The sequence below is a fragment of the Netta rufina genome, assembly GCF_964035555.1.
Source record: "Netta rufina genome assembly, chromosome: 19".
In the NCBI taxonomy this organism is placed as follows: Eukaryota; Metazoa; Chordata; class Aves; order Anseriformes; family Anatidae; genus Netta; species Netta rufina.
Window position 1 is genome coordinate 2,592,044 of NC_140143.1, and position 18,428 is coordinate 2,610,471.

The 18,428-nt window shown below is 45.4% G+C and overlaps 1 protein-coding gene across 2 annotated transcripts in view; it reads left to right on the top strand.

Annotated features, from left to right (window-relative positions):
* The first annotated feature begins 4,150 nt into the window (after nt 1-4,150).
* ABCA5 (ATP binding cassette subfamily A member 5) overlaps nt 4,151-18,428 on the top strand; it is a 31,803-nt gene continuing 17,525 nt past the window's right edge. For both annotated transcript variants that reach the window (XR_014618980.1, XM_084298475.1), the window contains exons 1-15: nt 4,151-4,259; nt 6,917-7,104; nt 7,581-7,694; nt 8,446-8,650; nt 9,768-9,926; nt 10,133-10,230; nt 10,574-10,803; nt 12,288-12,429; nt 12,923-13,111; nt 13,454-13,601; nt 14,457-14,625; nt 16,217-16,275; nt 16,804-16,914; nt 17,136-17,311; nt 17,614-17,733. Coding sequence is in view for 1 of the 2 variants with exons in the window: in XM_084298475.1 (XP_084154601.1) it covers nt 7,590-7,694; nt 8,446-8,650; nt 9,768-9,926; nt 10,133-10,230; nt 10,574-10,803; nt 12,288-12,429; nt 12,923-13,111; nt 13,454-13,601; nt 14,457-14,625; nt 16,217-16,275; nt 16,804-16,914; nt 17,136-17,311; nt 17,614-17,733 (1,911 nt within the window). In the remaining variant the exon portion in view is untranslated. The remainder of the gene's footprint in view (nt 4,260-6,916; nt 7,105-7,580; nt 7,695-8,445; nt 8,651-9,767; nt 9,927-10,132; nt 10,231-10,573; nt 10,804-12,287; nt 12,430-12,922; nt 13,112-13,453; nt 13,602-14,456; nt 14,626-16,216; nt 16,276-16,803; nt 16,915-17,135; nt 17,312-17,613; nt 17,734-18,428) is intronic.

Sequence of the window (18,428 nt, forward strand, 5' to 3'; positions counted from 1 at the left end):
CAGAAATCCTTTGAGGAATTAGAAGAGCAGTTCTTCCAGCTTGCAGTGCGGGAGGAGCCTTTTGTTGGTCGGGAGCATCTGTGCCTTCTTTTTGCATGAGAAAACCAACCATGATCTACAGTATAATTTTATTTTTATTTTTATTAGTGCTTTCTGGAAAGTGAAGGCACTCTCAGCACAGCAAGGCCTCCCAGCAGCCGAGGTCCCAGTCCCCAAGTCCCTGCCGCAGGGGACAGGCACAAGCGTACCCGGTGCATGAGCCAGCTCTGCGCAGGAGAAAATCAGCCTAAACATTAACAGGCAACGGGCAAGGAGCAGGACTCGAGTCAGCTCATGAGCAGGTGGTGAGTCCAAAGGAAAATGCAAACCAGAGCTCGGGTTTATCTGGGTTTGAATCTGAGCAGTTTCTGTGGTAGGCCTCTGCTTCTCAAAGGGCTCTGCAAAGCTTTGATAAAAAGAGAAGCGGTGAGAGAGCAGCTGCTCACCTGACGATTCTGCATCGCTGCACAAAATCATTTGAGCATTCCAGGTTGTTTTTTTTTTTGCAAACTCTGCTGGCTGTGCAGAGCACTCAGGGCAGGCATGCTCCCTCCAGCCGTGACATAAACGCCACCGGGCACAGAAGGGACACGTCCACCAAGCTGAAACAAGAATGAGCTTCCAGCTCGGGCCATTTGTCTCAGATGCTGAACTCGTTCTTTTCTCTGAAAGCAGCACAGGAAGGGCTGGGTACAACTCCCCGCTGATTGCCAGCAATAAAACCTGCTCTGACGTGGGCACCTGCCTCCAGCCCTGCTCCGTGTCCAGGTGCAGCAGGCACCGTGCAGCCCTTCTGCTGGCAGGCTGAGCAGGGACACGACCCGAGTATTTACAAATGGTCCTTTGCAGTTTTAACTCTTTTTTTTTTTTTTTCTTTTTTTTCTTTTTCAATTACAGGCTGAGGCACTGCCTACTCAAAGAAAGGAAATTCGGTTACTTCGTGCTTCCTTTCCAAAACGCATTGTGCGCATTAGGACTGCAGAGCACTGCACGGCCGTTTCCGTAACATCCCGTGCACTCAATTCCCTGGGCGAGGGCCCAGTGGCCGTGCACGGCTTTCTGCAATGCACAAGATCCTCCAAAAAGAAAGCAGAAGAGGTGTCTTTTGTGCCTGGCAGGGCAGTGGTGCCATTTGGTGTGCGCTGCATCAGCCTCGGAGCTCCCCGCATACGGGAGCCACGAGGATGGGAAAAAATTCCCACTGCTTCAGCACAAGCCAGCATGCATTTGTGTACAGAAAATAAAGAGGGGACAGTGGAAACACAGCCAAAATACTGAGTTCAGGTGGTCAACGTGCCTTTAAAGATTGGAATTCTGCATTCCAAACTCAAATTCTGCTTATGCCATGCAGGAACAGTGCAGGAGGAGCACCAGCAATCATGCTGCCGTTATCCTCAGCGGGGCTGTGCTGGCCCCAGGTAGTGGCTTCTTTCTGCAGCACCCCGCTCAGCCTGTCCCCTCTGAACCTTCTGCTTCCCCAGGGACAGATACTGGAGGCTGAGGACAGACAGGCCAGAGGTGCAAAGACACGGTGGTGGAGCTGCCCCGCAGCCGAGGGCAGCAGTGAAGCGCACAGCAAGCGTGGCCTCGGCACGCCCCTGCTCATCTCCCCACCTTTTAGAGAAGCTCAGCTCAGGCTCACGTCTGAATTATTTGTTGTTTTGCCTTTCATCATCAAACTCGTGTAATTTATTGTAAGCAACAACTCTTTCAACTGCAGCGTGTTTGCACTGAGCAGCAGGAAGAAACGTCCCAAGGTCTGAAACAAACCCATAAATGTTTCTGTCTGCTCCCTAACTCTTGTGTCTCCAGGTGTGAACTCACCTCTTGTTTGTCACAGACTGTTTTGTACTGATGGAGCGAGGCTGCTGCAGAGGTAGAGCCTCACAGTTTGAAGTAAGCAGAAACTAATTTCCCTGTAAGAAAACAGAATTTGCACTGCCAAGCCTTTGCCCAGCCATTCGCGTGGTTTTGTTGCATGGTGCCACTACCTGGGTTTGGCTGCTTAGATCTTTCCCCCAGTCAAACAGATGGAAGTGCTTTCTTTTGTCTTCAAAGTTCTTTTGCTAAGAAGTAAAAGCTGGAGAGGTTGCTGGCGAGTGCTGTTCGCACTGAACAGTGCCCGCCCCCACCTCAGATGCGGGCTCCTTTTGGTTTCGAACAAATTACATCACCCCTGCCTTTCTGCACCTATAAACGGAGATCGTATTTGGGGCATTCGAAGGTACAGGGCTGTTGGAAAAATTAATTCGGTAATGGTTTTAATGTGCTTTGAAGATGAAAAGCATTGCCCTACATCAGGTGGTAACTGCTCTCCACAGGCTCTCTCCCCACTGTGCTTTGACTCCCTGGCATGGACATGGTCCTGGCTCCGGGGCTGTCCGGCTGCAGCAGCACCTTGTGCAATGCTTGGTGCAAGTGGTGTCCCCTCTCTGAACACAAAATATATTGCAGGGGATTATCTTCATGTGTGTTAGAGCCCAGGAGCTCCAAATTCTGCACCTAGAACATAAATATGAGCAGTTAAAACTCTTCAAGCATAAAAAGAGACCACAACAAACATCAAAGTGACCAGAAGAATTCAGCCCCAGCCGGGCTTCTTTGCTATTTAATGCTAGTTGGATGACGATAAGAAGTTTGCTTATGTTTTTATTTTTTTTTTATTGAAGCTCCAGTTATGCCAGTGCATTTACTCAGTATTCATTAAGCAAAACGAAAGGGCATTTTTAAAATTAGATTGCTTGTATCTACTGCTCTTGTTAAGGTGGAAAGAAGAAGAAAAAATGTTTGCAATGTTTGCAGGTAAAACAAGCCTTTCTGATAGCTACTTTTTTTTTTTTTTTTTTTTTTTTTTTTTTTTTTTTCCCTTAGGGATTGCTAGCATAGAGATCAGGTAAAATTTGATTATTTTGTATGTGTGAGGTATCCCAAAAAGCCTGGACCCAGTGCTGCCCAGCCCAGAGCCACACTGCTCTCAGAGGACACCTGGTGGAAGCAGCCTCCTCCTCCCCCTAAAACCAGTTCCCCAAAACCAGCTCCCCAAAACCGGCCCATCCCCAGCCCATAGGATTTCTGCTGCTCTGGGGCTGGCAGCAGCAGGGAGCGGAGGTGGGGAGAGGTGCCAGGGGTCCAGGGGGAATGCAACAGGGAGTAAAATCTGCAGAAGGCACACGATGAGTTGTGAATATTCCCAGACAGAGCAGGTAAAAATGTGAATGCAAAGGATTCTGCATGGCCATGCTAGCCACACCTGTAAACTGAGGTTTCCGGTTAAATATGGCACTTTGAGACCTTTTTTCTTCTTGCAGACACAGATGCAGACTCCAGATCTGTTTTCCAAGTAGAAATGTTGAGCCCATGCTGTCATTACACTGCTGCACTTCAGTGCAGCCATGCATGATGCTCGTGCAGCTCCTCAGGTGCACAAACCCAGCTCAGGCAGAGGCTTCCAAGTGCTGGCTCCAAACATCACCCACCCAATGCCGTGCTCTCCCGGGGGAGAGGCTGCTGCCTGCAGCCGGTGAGTGCTGGAGCACCGGGAGCTGCATGCACACAGCATCCCTGCTGCAGCCCTCCGCGACACCTCTGCCTTCCCTTTTTCAGCAGATCTGGGAACTAGGCGGCAGATCGCTCTCGCCATGCTTGGATCGTTCAGATCTCAGCATTTTGGATCTCCGAGCATCCCGTTGGGCAGCACACGGCCGGGCATGGGCTAAGGCCTGGCCCGAGACTGACGAGAGCGCTCACTGCAGAGGGAAGGACTCGGTGGGAGCCATCACGCGCCAGCGAGCCGCGACGGGCGACGACACCCAGCCAGAACTCAGCGTTTGCATCCAGGGCAGCGCTCCCAACGCTTTAATTCCATTTTTAATAAGGCGAGCAAGCAGCGGAGATCCCCCCAAGCAGGTAGGCAGCAGCAGCATGGAATCAATCACGGCGGCTCCCTCTCGCCCCTAAACCCCCGGGGCACGCTGAGGACCGCCCGACACCTTCCAGCACCCCATTTTTTTTGGCTCTTCCCCGCCTAGGGCGGCTGCTGGAGGGGCTCCCCTGGGACCCCCCGGGGATGCGCGGCCGGGAGGCTCCGCTCCGCCCCGCTCCGCCCCGGGGCGGTGGCTACGGCACGGCACGGACCGGCCCCGAGCTGCGGCCCCGCTGCAAACGCGGCGTTCCCGAGCCGATCCGGGTCGAGCCGAGCCGGGTCGAACCGGGCCGAGGCGGTGAGTGCCGGGGGGAGCGGGCACCCCCGCTGCGGGTGGAGATGGGGGCTGCACCGGGGGAGCGACCCCCGAGGTGGGGAGGGGGTATAACAAGGGGAGGGAGGGAGGGGAAAAAAGGAAAAAGCGAAAAAAAAATAAAAGGGAAAGGGAAAAAGGGAGAAAAAAAAAAGAAAAAAAAAGAAAGAAAGAAAAAGAAAAAAAAAAAAAAGAAAAGGAGAAAAAAAAAAAAGAAAAAAGGAAAAAAAAAAAGAAAAAAAAAAGGAAGGAAGAGGAGGAGTTTTGCTGCACCTGTGCGCGTCATCGCTGTCTAGTAAATGCTTCGGCGTGTTTATTTCACTATGCATTTTTTCGTTGTGCCTTGTGTATTTCATGGCACGCCGTGTATTGCGTTCTGCATTTGGTCGTGACACGAGGGACCCGCTCTGCAAGGGGCCGGGGGGGGCCGGACCCCCGCAGGCAGCGCCCCCCGAGCGGGGCCGTGCGCTGCGGTGTAGGGTGGGGGGGGTGTTTGGGGTCTAACCCGAGAAACAGCTGCTTCCTTTGGGCTTCGGGTGAGGAAGGAAATTCAGCCTTTTTTTATTATTATTTTTAATAAGCATAAATTTAGCATTTAGCTGAAATAACGTTAAGACCAGTAAAGAGCACATCTGGAGTTTTTCTTAAGTATCATTTAAGGTATTGTCTTCTTTCAACAAGATCTGTAATCTTATGCTCTTGTCTTTCTGCAGGTATTGTTGTTCAGGGATAGATTTTGTTTTCCTGGAGCCACAGTTCAGTTGACTGAGGCTCCTATGTTTTTATTTAAAAAAAATACAGGTGTGCCATGCAGCAGTAAAGCATATATAGGCTGACCCTTAAAACCTTAAAGAGAATTATGAGGTTGATGTCCAGGGAAGAGAGGGAATCCTTCCTAACTATTAGCTGATCGTCCTTTTTCCCCTGTAAGAAGCACAAGCATCTGCAGTGTGGAATTAAAGTATGGATGCAGTAATTTCCTTGAGATGCCCACGAGTTGTGTTTCAGCCGCTGCTCCTATCAGCGCAAGGCCACAGGGAAGTGGATAAATTGATGGGGACATTTGCAGGTTAAGAATCTTTTCATTTTGTCTATTGCACTTACTCAAATAAATGTCTTGGCAGCCTTTCTCTTTTCCTATTCAGCCGATGTGTTCGTTTTCCTGGCCTGGACTTTTTGGGGAGGCTTTATCACCCAGCTGTGGTTCTTCACTGTTCAAGTGCTAGTTCCTCGGTGCTCTCAATAGCGTGCTACGTAGCCTCACCAGCTTCTTTGGAGATGGCAGATGTAGTACCAAGAAATGAATTAGCATTTTTAAAACGACTCTCTCTCTAACCTAAGCGATGTAAATTGAAGGATGGAAACGTTCCAATGAAGATGTGGAATTGCTGTTGTTGGTTGTGTTTTTTTTTTATTGGTTGGGGTTCTCTTTTTTTTTATTGATGGATAGAAAATAATTAAAGAAGCAGCAAATGGCCTCAGTGATTGAATTTGATTAAATCAGCCCTGTCAGTTTTCTGTATTTCATTATAAATAGTGAAGTGGGACCGAGGGAAGGGTTCGCTGCTTTAATGCAGCCGCATAGCATTGAGTAAGGACCTCAGTGGAGCTTCTCCTCTTGTAAGTGCTCTTGAAATCTGCTCCTGAGAGCAAACAGTGGAAGTCCAGGCACTTAACAAAGAGTGTTGCGAGCAGAGGGAAGAAGCACTTTGGTTTTTATGACCTATATGCGACAGCTGCTCTTCTGGATTGTTTCTACATGTCTCCGCCGCCATTTTGCATCGTTTTTTGGTTGAAGGTATCTAGAGATGTTGTATGCAATCTCCCACAAGAATTAGTTATTAGCATAAGTTGGTATTTAAGCATTTCATTTTTTTAAAAAATCAAAGAAACATTAATTTTTAAAGTAGGTTCCCTGGGCTTTTACTGGAAGCACTTGAGGCAGTAGCGGGCTCCCTTCCAAGGCATCGGTTTCAGCGCTGTGCCGGCGGCTCTCCTGTGGGTCCTTGAGCCTCTGGTGCCTGCTACAGCCACGGCCCAAACCCCACTGCTGCAGCCCACCTGCACCGAGCCCAAGGAGGGGGCACACAGTGACTTTAGTGGCAACAGCTGGCTTTACCCCTCTTTTCTTATCGGATATACGTGCCCCAATACTGCTGTCCGTGTATGTGCAGTTTGCTCGGAGTGTTTCAAGCTGAGCTGATGGCAGCGGTGCTGACATCTGAGCAACCTCATGTGTTTCTTCAGTTAGATGAGGCCAGCACTCCAAAAATAGATTTCCATATTAATATGCTGCTGAGGGAGGAAGCTTAAACTGTGTGTTGTCTAAAAGATAACAGAGAAAGTATGTCCTGCTACGGAGCTCCCAGCGTGCAGTCACCAAAAACAGGAGTCTGCTTGTTGGAGAAGCATTGGTAACTAAAAAGCCTGGAATGCAGATAAATTCTTAAAATTTAAGACTGTGTTTTGGGCGAAATGTTGAGAAAAGATGTAGTCACTCCCCTGTGGCTTGTAGGCATTGCAGCAGGTGGGACACATGGAGCTGGAAGTGGTGGTGACAGCTCAGTCATCAGGCCCGGTGGAACCCTGCACCCATCCTGCTGTCGGTGCCGAGCAGCTCACGATTGTATTTCCACCTGCAGGTGAGGAGATGGAGAGGGACGTGCACGGAACCGTGACCCCGAGCCGCTGACAGCAGCCTGCTGGGGGTAAAGGCAGCTGCTCACCAGCTACGTTGTGGTGGAAGGGGAAGAGCAACTTCAGTTGTCTTCAGTTTTTCCAAAAGCTCCCGTTCAGCACCAGTGCAGCGTGCAGCTGGCCTAATGAAAAGGTAAATCAGGAGAATAAGTAGTGCTGGATCCGCTCCAGAAGTAAAAGGGGTTGCTCGTGGTAAATTGAACAGTTATCCTGGGGTGAGGTGTCTTGTTTTTTGATGCGTCGGTCTGGCTGGCTGCCCTCAGCTCTTGGACACGAGAATTATGTTCCGAGATAAGTACTTTTGTTTTTAATTTGTATGTAATAAAACAAAAATAAGCCCGGGTTGGCTTGGATCCCATCAGCTTGTGTAGAGCTGACCCTGCCTTTGGGTGGGGATTGCTCAGATGGCACCCCGACGTCTCCCCCAGCCAATGTGCCCAGCTCTCTTGTTGGAAATGAATACTATCAATTTCTTGACGCAGCAGGCATCTAACAGACACACAAGTGGACGTTTTTAGAGATACTAAATGATGCAGCTGCCTAGCTTTTGCTTTTTAAATTATCTTGTTAATTCATGTTTGTTTTTTTTAATTTTATTTTTTTTTTAAGACTTGAAAAATGGCGCCAGATGCTCCGAGAGAAGCAGGGGTATGGAGGCAAACCAGAGCTCTCTTGTTCAAGAACTGGCTTGTTAAATGTAGGACAAAGAAAAGCAGCGTTCAGGTGAGCGGGGTGCTGGCTGGCTGCTGGCTGCCTGTCTGTGGTTATTCGGCACTGAAGTGGTTCCTGTGTTGAGGGCAACACTCACTTTTATTACAATACTTCTGAAGCTTCGTGGTTTGCTCTGAGTTTTGGCTGAAATAGGCTTTTTCATAAAAAAATTCATGATCCTTTGGCTGGTTATTTGTCCCAAAAATATAAGGCATTATGCAGAATATGTCCTTGTATTAATAATGCAATCTCACTGCATTTTCAAAAACATGTTCACCCTTCCTAGAGATCAAAACTGGCCAGGATAGCAGGACTAGGCCTCTCCAGAAAATTTTTCTGTTGTAACTGTTTAGCCATATGCACAGGTGATGTGTACGAGTTTTGAGGTGAACAAGAGTCAGTCGAATGCTTGACTAATTGTTTAATGGATTGTGGGTTGTTTTGTTTCTTTCCAAAGAGCATAAGCCTGCTGATATTTGAGGCATGCAGAATTATCCCTTTGTATCATAAAATGGTTTCTCAAGTTACCAATGCATGCGATTAAAATCCTGCTTCAGTGCCAGAGAAGGATTTGGCATTGAAATCACTGTTACACTGAGGACATTCAGGGAACTTTTCGAGAACGTTCAGGAAACTTTACAGTCAAGTAATTAAGCTCACAGTCTGTTGTCTAAGCTTTGTGTAACTCGGACAAATTATTGGTGATTCTTGTTTCTACGCCTGCTCTTGGAAGTTTTAATTCGTCTCTTCCTTCTTGGTGCAGGAGATCCTTTTCCCACTCTTCTTCTTGTTTTGGCTCATTCTGATGAGCATGATGCATCCGCACAGGAAGTATGGCGAGATCTCCAACACCAACCTTGGTACTCTGGACACCTCCATGCTGGTGAATTTTGTCGTTGGATACACGCCACCCACCAGAATGGCACGAGAAATCATGAAGAAGGTGGCTTTTGATAACTTCGAAGATGGTACTCGGAACTAAGCAGTTGTTTTTAGTTGTTTTTTTCTGAATATATCTCATGCTATGGCTTGTGTTTAGAGAGGGAGCTTGCTCTTGCTGCTTGCTAATGATAAGATAAAAAGTGTTGCTTTTCCATCACAGAAAGAGAACAGACTGTGAAGGCAGTTTTTGCTTGGTTGGCAAATGTTTTGGCACTGCCTCCTGGAAGTGGTTCCCATCCTCCTGTTGCAGACAATGAGTGTTTTATAGCTACAAAAAAGGGTTTCAGAGGGCCCAAATGCAGGGCGCAAAAAGCCCTTGAACCACCCTAGGGCTGGTGACACCTGCCTGTGCCATCCCAGTGCAAATTCAGGAGTTAATGCTCTTCTGCAGATATTTTAGGTTGAGTTTTCTATCCCGTAGCTATCAAAACAACTTTTTTTTTTTTTTTAATGACAATTCCAATTAACACTCTCACCTTTTCTTTTGAAAAGTACAGATTTATATGTGTATATATATATATATATTTAAAGTGCTTTGTACAGCTGGCACATCTAGTCGGAACTGATACATCCCAAACCATTCTGATGTATTTTTAGTTTGGTATCTTTCAATCTCTTCCTGGTGGTATTCGCACTTCAAAGGTACCGCTGAGAAGCTGCACAGCCTGATGCCTGTGTTTCATTACGGGTATCCTCGTCTGCTTTCTGCCTTTGCAGTCCATCTCCCTTAAAAACTGTGGCTGTGCTTGGCATGCAGAGAGCTGCAGTTCTCTGCTGAAGGTGGTGGCAGAATACCCTCTTGTCTTGCACATAACCCTATGTCCCAATTAATCTGCCCTTCTTGAAACACGGTGGTACCTGAGGACAAAAAAGGATAGGGGGGAAAACTCGGGAACCTTCAAAAGTGGAATTCGTATTTTCCTTTGAATTGCCTACCCCACTACTGAGCTACAGTCTTGCATATTCCTGTTCAGGAAAATTCTTCCTTTACTAGGACAAAAATACAGTTCTATATATATCCCAAACCAAATAAATCATTAATGATTAGCGTGGCTTTTTTTTTTTAAATAAACAGCGTCGCACAGTTTTTCTTCCTGTTGCACCGTTACCTAAGTCAACACGATAATTTCTTCCACCTCACAGGCATCATCACGGAGGAATATTTAAGCGAAGAGGAGCTGCAGGAGGCCAGTGCTTTCAAACCCTCGAACTTTGTGGGCATCGTGTTCAACGATGCCATGTCCTACCAGCTGAGGTTCCCCGATACAGTGGCTATGACTTCTGTGTACACGGAATCGAGAGGTAAACATGCCGCCCTTACATGTAGGCCATAAGGGGATGAACTGGAAAATCAGACTCTCTGTTTCTCTGTTGTCTTGATGGTGTGTGCATGTGTATGTCGTGTTTTTGGAAGTTGTTCCCACCTCTTACAAGGTGTGGCCTCAAGCTGCACCATCTTTATGTTGGGGCTGGGGCTTGCTCTTCAAAACACCTTGCTTATTCTGCAGCCAGTTGCTCCAACCTGCGGAAGGGTTGTGAATCGGTGACGTACTGGAGCTCAGGATTTACAGCTCTGCAAGCCTGCATCGATGCAGCCATTATACAGGTCAGTCCGAACAAATAAAGCAACGAAACCGCTGAGGTTCGGCTCCATGAGCTGCCAGGTTCTGGGTGGTTTTGTGACGTTGTATATTAACTGTACAATGCCATACCAAAAATCAGCTTGAATCCAATGAGCTGGCAGACTGCTTCACGTGTTTTGCCATATTTTATACAGAAATGTTCTTGCCCAACTGAATCACACCGACATTCGTCCTTGTGTCCAGATGAGCCCAATGCATCAGGGCAGGCATTAACTGCAGGGCTCGGCAGCAGGCACCCGTGAGTGCCTCAGAGCAGGGCTGTGAAACCAGCCACAGCATTAAAACAGCTTTTCCTTTTCCTCGCAGTTGAGGACCAATCAATCCGTTTGGGAACAGCTCGAACTGACGAGAGCAACGGTTATGGGAGAGGCGGCGGTGGTGGAAATCGACAACTTCCCTCGTGCCATCATTTTAATTTACCTAGTAATTGCTTTCTCGCCATTTGGATATTATTTGGCAATTCATATTGTGGCAGAAAAGGAGAGGAAGCTAAAGGAATTCTTAAAAATATTGGGACTTCACGATACTGCTTTTTGGTACGTGAGTGTTTGGTATAGCCCATTCTTTAGAGAAGAATTATAAAATAAAATAACACTTTACAGTAAAGCTCTGCTATCCTATCCTCAGTTTACCAATTATATTCACTTAATCAAATTAATATTGCAGCAGCCTAAAGGTGAGGTGCTCTGCAAAGTCTAACATAGAGATACGGTATCATAAAAACAGGAATGTTTCAGTCAATAAATACCAGAGTAATGCTGCTGCATTTATCCATACCAAGTAGTGCCAGATTTGGAGGGATTAAAGGAGTTGCAGCATGGTGTTTTTGTGTAGTTTGCTTTTATCGTTGTCAGCACTTTGGCTCAGTAACTCCTTTCCTGGAGGATCAACAGGTAACACACAGTCTTTCTTCAGAGCCTATCAGCAGCGTTTCCCCAACACATAATTAAGCCAATCTAACTCTATAATTTTAACGTGCCACGAAGAGCAGTCTAAACAACAAGTTTTAATTTGCTTTCTTACTGTGAGGAAAATTGTCCTACGCAGCACAAAGCAGTTGGCTTTGTGTATTTTTTTTCCAAATAAGAGGACGTACTAATTCAAACACATTGATAATTGTAGGGATAAAAAGGGGTTCGCTTTCTGTTTCCTGCAATTGCCCAGAGTGGTTTAGCATTGTGCCCTGCTGCACCATAACAGCCAGCTGCGGCTGTCTTTTTTTTCCTCCTGGTTGTTTTCATTGTGTTTCTGTACCAGAGCCCTTTCCTGATGTTCGGCTCTGTTTTTCTGCGGTGCCTCCTTGGTGACAAACCTCATTTCCCACGGGTCTGATCCCTTGTGGCCGTGCTGGTCGGCCGCGGTAGCAGGCTGCACGTGTCCCTCCTGAGCATTGCAGATGTTGAGAAAATTGTTCTACCTTTCTGCTTCAGGGACTCCCTGGGTGAAATGGGTGTGATCTGGTAATGCAGCTTCTGCACTGGAAAAAAAAATCAGAAGCATGTGTTGGAGGAAATGCGTTATTTTTACTACCTGCGTACAAACTGCATCTGTTTGCTGAGGCCAGAGTTGCTCACAGTCTTGCAACACCGCTGTCAAAAAGGGAAGGATTTTATTACCTGGCGCAGCTACCGGAATGACTAGTGTGTTAAATTTTAAATAGAATTTCTTTAATTATTGAAACCTACTGCTCAGTTACCCTCTTCTGGTTAAACTGGGAAATTAATTATGCAAGTTCAAAAAAAAAACACAAAAAAAACTAGAAATCATGAATTGTGTAATTGTTCATCTTTTGGAAGCAGCGGGTGCTGATGTCTGTGCCCTGATGCTCAGAACAGTCCCAGGGACGTTTACAAGAGCCCTTTTCATTTAGGGGCTCTTGTTTTCTCGCAAGCCTGGCCTGTGGTGCAGCTGCCCGGAATGTGAAAGAATTGTAGTTCTAGCTGGTTTTGCATGTGAGTAGTTCAGGATGTGAATTCATTCACTGCTTTCTGTTCCTTTTTTTTTCCCCTTTTGCTCGTAGGCTTTCTTGGGTGCTTCTGTACACAAGTCTGATCTTCGTTATGTCCATTCTCATGGCGGTGATTGCGACGGCCTCCTCACTCTTTCCCCAGAGCAGTGCCTTTGTGATATTTCTCCTTTTTTTCCTGTATGGCATCTCTTCAGTAAGTATGCCTTGGCCATCCCATCCACAGGTTTTATCCCCTCTGATCTTGTTCTCTCTACTAAACAGTCTGGAACAAACGTCACTTTCTTAGGGCAAGTGTAATGTTAAAGCCCTAATTAATAAGGAATTAATTTACACAACAAATTGCATGTGTGAGTTCATAAACAAATATTTTTGCATTGGTTGCTTATGATCTGTCACTTAAAAAAAAAAAAGGGGGGGGATTACTAACTGGAATGTACACACACACTCAGCAGTGTGGCTCCTTATTTCTCTTACTTCAGTTTCTTTTCTGTGCCATCACCTGGCATCTTTGGGAAATCTGTTGCTCATGATGGTCTGTTTTTAAAGGAACTTGGGTTCATGTTGTAGTGACTGTACCAGGAAAATTATTTGATTAGCAGAAGCTATAGTCTTTCTAATTTTATTTTCTATACCTTGTACTAACATTTTTTAACATATTGCTCCTTTCTTTTTTAATCTGTTCTTAGGTATTCTTTGCACTTATGTTGACACCTCTATTTAAAAAGTCAAAGCACGTGGGTATAGTTGAGTTTTTGGCCACCCTGGCTTTTGGATTTGTGGGCCTGAATATCGTCCTGCTGGAAGATTTCCCCAAGTCTTTCGTGTGGGTTCTCAGCCCCCTGTGCCAGTGCAGCTTCTTGATTGGTGTTGCACAGGTAAAGAACCTTCTGCTTGGACTGCAGCTTCGTAGCAGTCATTTGTCTTGCAACATTTCTGATAGGTAGTCATAGAGATATTCTTAAATAGTTTGATTTATTTATTTATTTAATAAGCAGATGGTGGGGAAAAATGCACGTCTTAATAGCTTCCCATGGCAATTCTAATATCAAGTAAAACCCAGTGCACCATCAAGCAACTTTATGTTGTTTCTGTGATCTTAGTCACTTTTTGACTATTTTTTTTTTCTGTTGCTACATTCTGCACCCTTCTTGTCATGCCTTGCCAAGCTGGTACGATGTGGGTGTGTAACATCTTGGTCCATGCATGTTTGTTGGCAGGTCATGCATCTGGAAGATTATGAAGATGGTGCAACATTTTCAAATCTAAGTCATGGTCCTTACCCACTCTTTATCTCACTTATCTTACTGGTGCTGGATAGCATATTTTATCTGCTTGTAGCTGTCTACCTTGATCAGGTCATTCCAGGTATGTTCATGAGAGAAATCGAACTGAACTGTGCTAATGTCATGAATTCCCAAAGTACTGAGCCCTCTGGTTGAAATCTCTGGTGGAGCTGGGTGGCATTTCTGAACTCCTGGGTCCTTTCCTCCTGCCCACTGGGTTCCACAGTGTTGGCATGCAGTGTTTGGCTTGATTCTAGTTGTGGAGAAAGGAGATGGTGCTGTTCTTTGCAAGTAAAGTTTAAACAGTGACTCGGGATACTTTCAGCTGAAATAATTTATATTCTGTGAAAGCTGGGATATGGGAGGAAGGAGAATTAGCGTGCTTAGAATTTATGGTCTTTAAGTATGTCAGCTAAACCTTGTCTCCATCTTTCTAAAAGGCTTCCTTACTAGGCTAGCTTGGGTCTCAGCTTATGCAATTTGTTCTTACGGGATAAAAAAAAGTAAAGACCACTTTGCCTGTTCCAGACCTTTCCTTGTGCCAGCTGTAATTGAACATGAAACGTAGAATGAAGTTGTTCCTCATGTGACTAATGCCTGTGTTAAGCCCTTCCACTGCCTTTGCCTGTGATCTCCATTGCTTTCTAGTGCATGTAGTTAAGTTACCGTACCTTCAGCACTGGAGATTTTTCTCAGATAAAAAGAGATTTGCACATCTATTTAAATACTTAACAAATCCAGGACCTGCTAGCAGCACTGATGGAAACCATGGCTTAAAAACAGATAATGTAAACTTGGCTGGTGAAGCCCCTCCAGAATTTGGATGTGGGCTGGCTCCTAAACTTTGAGCAGGATAGCTCATGGCTTTTATAGCCAAATCCCAAAAGCTGCAGCATATTTACAGTTAAGAAGTTTTCTTTTTTCCTGTATTACCTAGGGGAGTTTGGACTACGCCGATCATCATTTTTCTTTATGAAGCCCTCGTTCTGGTCAAAGCACAGAAAAAATTACAAGGAACTGTACGAGAGCAGCATCAATGGCAATTTAAATTGCAGTGAGATGGTTGAACCTGTGCCTTCCGAATTTCAGGGAAAGGAAGCCATCAGGTATGATTCCTGCCTGGCCCCATATGCAGTTTAGCAGATCACCTGAGTCTCCGATGTTTCATTTGTAATTTGGAAACTACTTCTGTTCCTCTAATCTGCTGATTCAAATAGCACATGGTATGCATTGCGGAGAGTTCTCCGCACACGCAGCACAGCGTGTTTCCATATTCAGTGAAGCCCCACCATCAGCTACATGGATGCTCTCCAAGGGTAAATCACTGGGCTTAAAGAAAGGGTTTGTTTGTGTATTGTATTCCTTCAGCTGGAGTCCTCTCAAAAACGGCCGGTTTTCCATTCCTTCAGCCTCACTGAGGCCGCGAGAGGCGTAAGTGATTGCAGATGCTGAAACGCCTACTCTGCTGGGAGAGTTTATTTTCTGGTAATGCACATTTGAGGAGAGGGAGCTGAATTCTGGGTTTCTGCAAAGGCTGTTATGTTCTCCATAGACAAGAGGGGAACTTCATGGTGGTTTTACCTAGCAGTCATAGGCAAGAGGGTAAAACAAAACTGCAAAATAGATAAGCTTGGTGTCATAATTCACTCTTCATTTTGCTTTGCCTGTTGTCTTGCACCCGGATTGTCTTGTGTTTTTAGTGTTTCTTAGATATTGTTTTGAGAATTTTTCCTTTAGTTTTTGTTTTCATCACTGTCCAAATGCATAGCCTCATGTGAGCTGAGAAACTCTGTTTTCACTCCTCTTTTATGGCTTCACTAGTCTCAAATGAGTTTTTGAGCTTAGTGACCAGAATGAGTGTTGTGCTGTCTGTGCTCTCCATGTCTCTTTGGGTGTCTGCCATAGGTTGAAGTTTTAATGGAAATGTTCATGAGGATGCTGTAGTTACTTTTTGCCTTATTCATCTTTCCTGGACTCTTTCCATAGTGTGTCTCCACCAGCTTGCCATCATTCTGCCATTGTCTTTGAACATACAGGTTTTGTAGTCTTTTGTATCCCTTTCCTCATCCCATTCTTCATACTTGTAATTTCCTCTCTGACCTCATTTGCAAGGTGGTCAGGCTTCCAAAACCCATCCTTTACGTTGTGCCTTCAGGTAAACTGGTGGTTGGTTTTGGTGGTGTTGCTTTTTTGTTTTGAAATGCAGTAGGGCTGGAAGGAAGGCTTTTACCTCTCAGAGAGAAAATACCTGCTTTCTTTTGCTTAATTTTGATGGAGAACTGCCAGTAATCATGTCTTCGGAGTCTTGTTGTACTAATATGTCTCTTCCACATTGTGTCTGTTGAATCTTCTGTCAGATTGTGAATTTACTGGGGAGTAGCCATGCCCTTCTCTAACTTGGGAAGCCTCTAGTGCATTATTCTACTGTGTGAAAGAAACACAGACATGAAATAATTCATCCTGTCATCATGGGAAATGCCTAAGAAGGCAACAAGAAAAAGTTTTCTGATACCAAGGTGGAGATGATTAAGTTCTGTGACAGAACGTCCTGTCTCTTGCATTGCCTCTATGGCTCGTAGATGTGTTTTGTGCCACTTTAGCAAAGTCATCTTGCTGTGACTGTTGCTGCGTGTTGAACGTTCAAAATGACATATAAAGATCCTAAAATAGCTTATAAAATGACATGTCTTCTTTCAGAATCAGCTGTGTTCAGAAAACATTCAGGAAAAAGGGGGAAACTGTGGAGGCTCTCAGAAGTAAGAACATTTTAGCTTTTAAGCTGCTTATCAGATGCAGAGGAGCAGTAGCTGGATTGTTGAGTGATCTTTTTGTGTTTCAGTTTGGGCTTTTGGGTTTCTTTTACTGGGGTGGGACTTGAAGCGTGAATGCCAGATGTGCTTGTGTGCGCCTTCTCTCACCACTTTGGCAATGATCTCCTCTAAACCAGTGCCCCAGTAGAGGAGCCCTTCCCTCACTAAAGAAAGCCTGATGACACCGTCTCAGTCACTTCTCCTCCTCCCCTGTCATCAGGAGGCACAACCTGCCTGCCCCATCTCCCCAGCCCTCTCCTTGCCCCATGGCACGAAGCCCCGTGCCACTCATGGCCATGGCCACCCCGCTGGTAGGCCGCAACATGGCATGGAGGCTGGGCCTTCCTCCTAGCAGAACGCGAGGCTTACCCCATATGTCATTTTTTGATTTCATCTCTCTGGCATAAACCCACTCAGGGTGCCACAAGCTCATCACCAACCTCTCCTCTCTCTCCTGTCCACCTTGTTGGGTAGACTTGTCCTTCGACATCTACGAAGGCCAGATCACGGCACTACTTGGGCACAGCGGGACCGGGAAGACGACGCTGATGAACATCCTCTGTGGGCTGTGTCCACCGACAGATGGTGAGGCTTCCCGCTGCCAGGAGCTTTGGCCACCCTGCTTTTGAAAACCATTATCCCTTCTTATTATCTCAAGATGCACCATTTTTTTCTCTGGATAATATCTGAAAGAGTCCACCTGAATTTCGTGCCCCTCTTTAACTACCCAGGCCAGCCTGCTTTCTGGCTGCCTGTAAAAAAAAGAAGAAAAAAAAAATAAGTTGATTGTTTTGGGCTTTTTTCAGGGTTTGTCTCTGTCTATGGTCACCGAGTCTCTGAAATTGATGAAATGCTTGAAGTGCGGCGAATAGCAGGCGTGTGCCCTCAGTCTGATATCCACTTTGACATATTAACCGTGGAGGAGAATCTCTCCCTGTTTGCCGCAATTAAGGGAATACCTCAGAATGACTTGATACAAGAGGTAAGTTGCTTGGACACAAGTACAGTCTTATATGTTCATTTTTAACCTACACAGCACTATAACCCTACGTGGCCCAGATGCTTCGTGAAGGCAGGTGTGGAGGGGAATATTACTTTACAGTACAGCAGACAGAGGCAGAGTACAGGCAGACATTTTTGCAAGGATGATCTATTTGTTTTTTCCTAGGAAACTAAAATGCATATGAAATGTTTAAATTTAACATTAATTTGAATGCTAAAAATTGCGATCTGGTTTAAAAAATAGCTTTTTTTTAACAATAAATCTGTTTCTTACGTTTAAAGGTTCAGAAGGTGTTGTTGGATCTGGATATGCAGCCTATCAAAGACAATCAAGCTAAGAAGTTAAGTGGGGGGCAGAAGAGGCGGCTGTCGGTTGGAGTTGCTGTCCTTGGGAACCCAAAGGTGAGGGTGGCAGAAGCGCTCCCAGCTTTGTGTTACTAACACACCTAAGTGATGATGTTTCTTGTCAAAACCAATTAATGCATTTAACATTTAAGATGCATAAGTTGATACTGTGCGCAACTGTTACTTTTTTTTCCCCCTTATTTTAGTTTTAAACAATTTAGTCCAACCTCCATGCTTGAAGGTGTTAATTCCTTAGGTGATGGTAGTAGCTGTGGATTTGATGTCTTTATGAAATAAAGAACTGAGAAGCTTTATATTGTTCCTGGCAGGTAATATTTAGCCCCTAACAGTGAATCTGAGCAAGACTTTCCTTGCAAGCAGCGTGAGCCCTTGGCTTGGGAGCAGAGCCACAGAGCTCTCTTGTGTTACAGGTCTGTTATTTCTTCCCTGTAGGAACTGGGGCTGCTTTTAGATAGGCATTAAAAAAGGATACATCTGACAGTTCACTGGGATTTTAAAAGCATATATTTAAGCATTCCTCAATAGACAGTCAATGCATAGCTAAATGTAATTGCACTTGAAATAGAATAAAACAGATTATGGCATTAACTTACTGAATGATTTTTCAATTTTTCACAACAGGAGATGTGTTTATTCAAAACGAAGGGAAGATAGGATGTCTCCTGTGTTTTGAGCAAATAACTAGCAGGCTTCAAACCGAAAACCTGTGTCTGTCATTTAGATAGGATTTC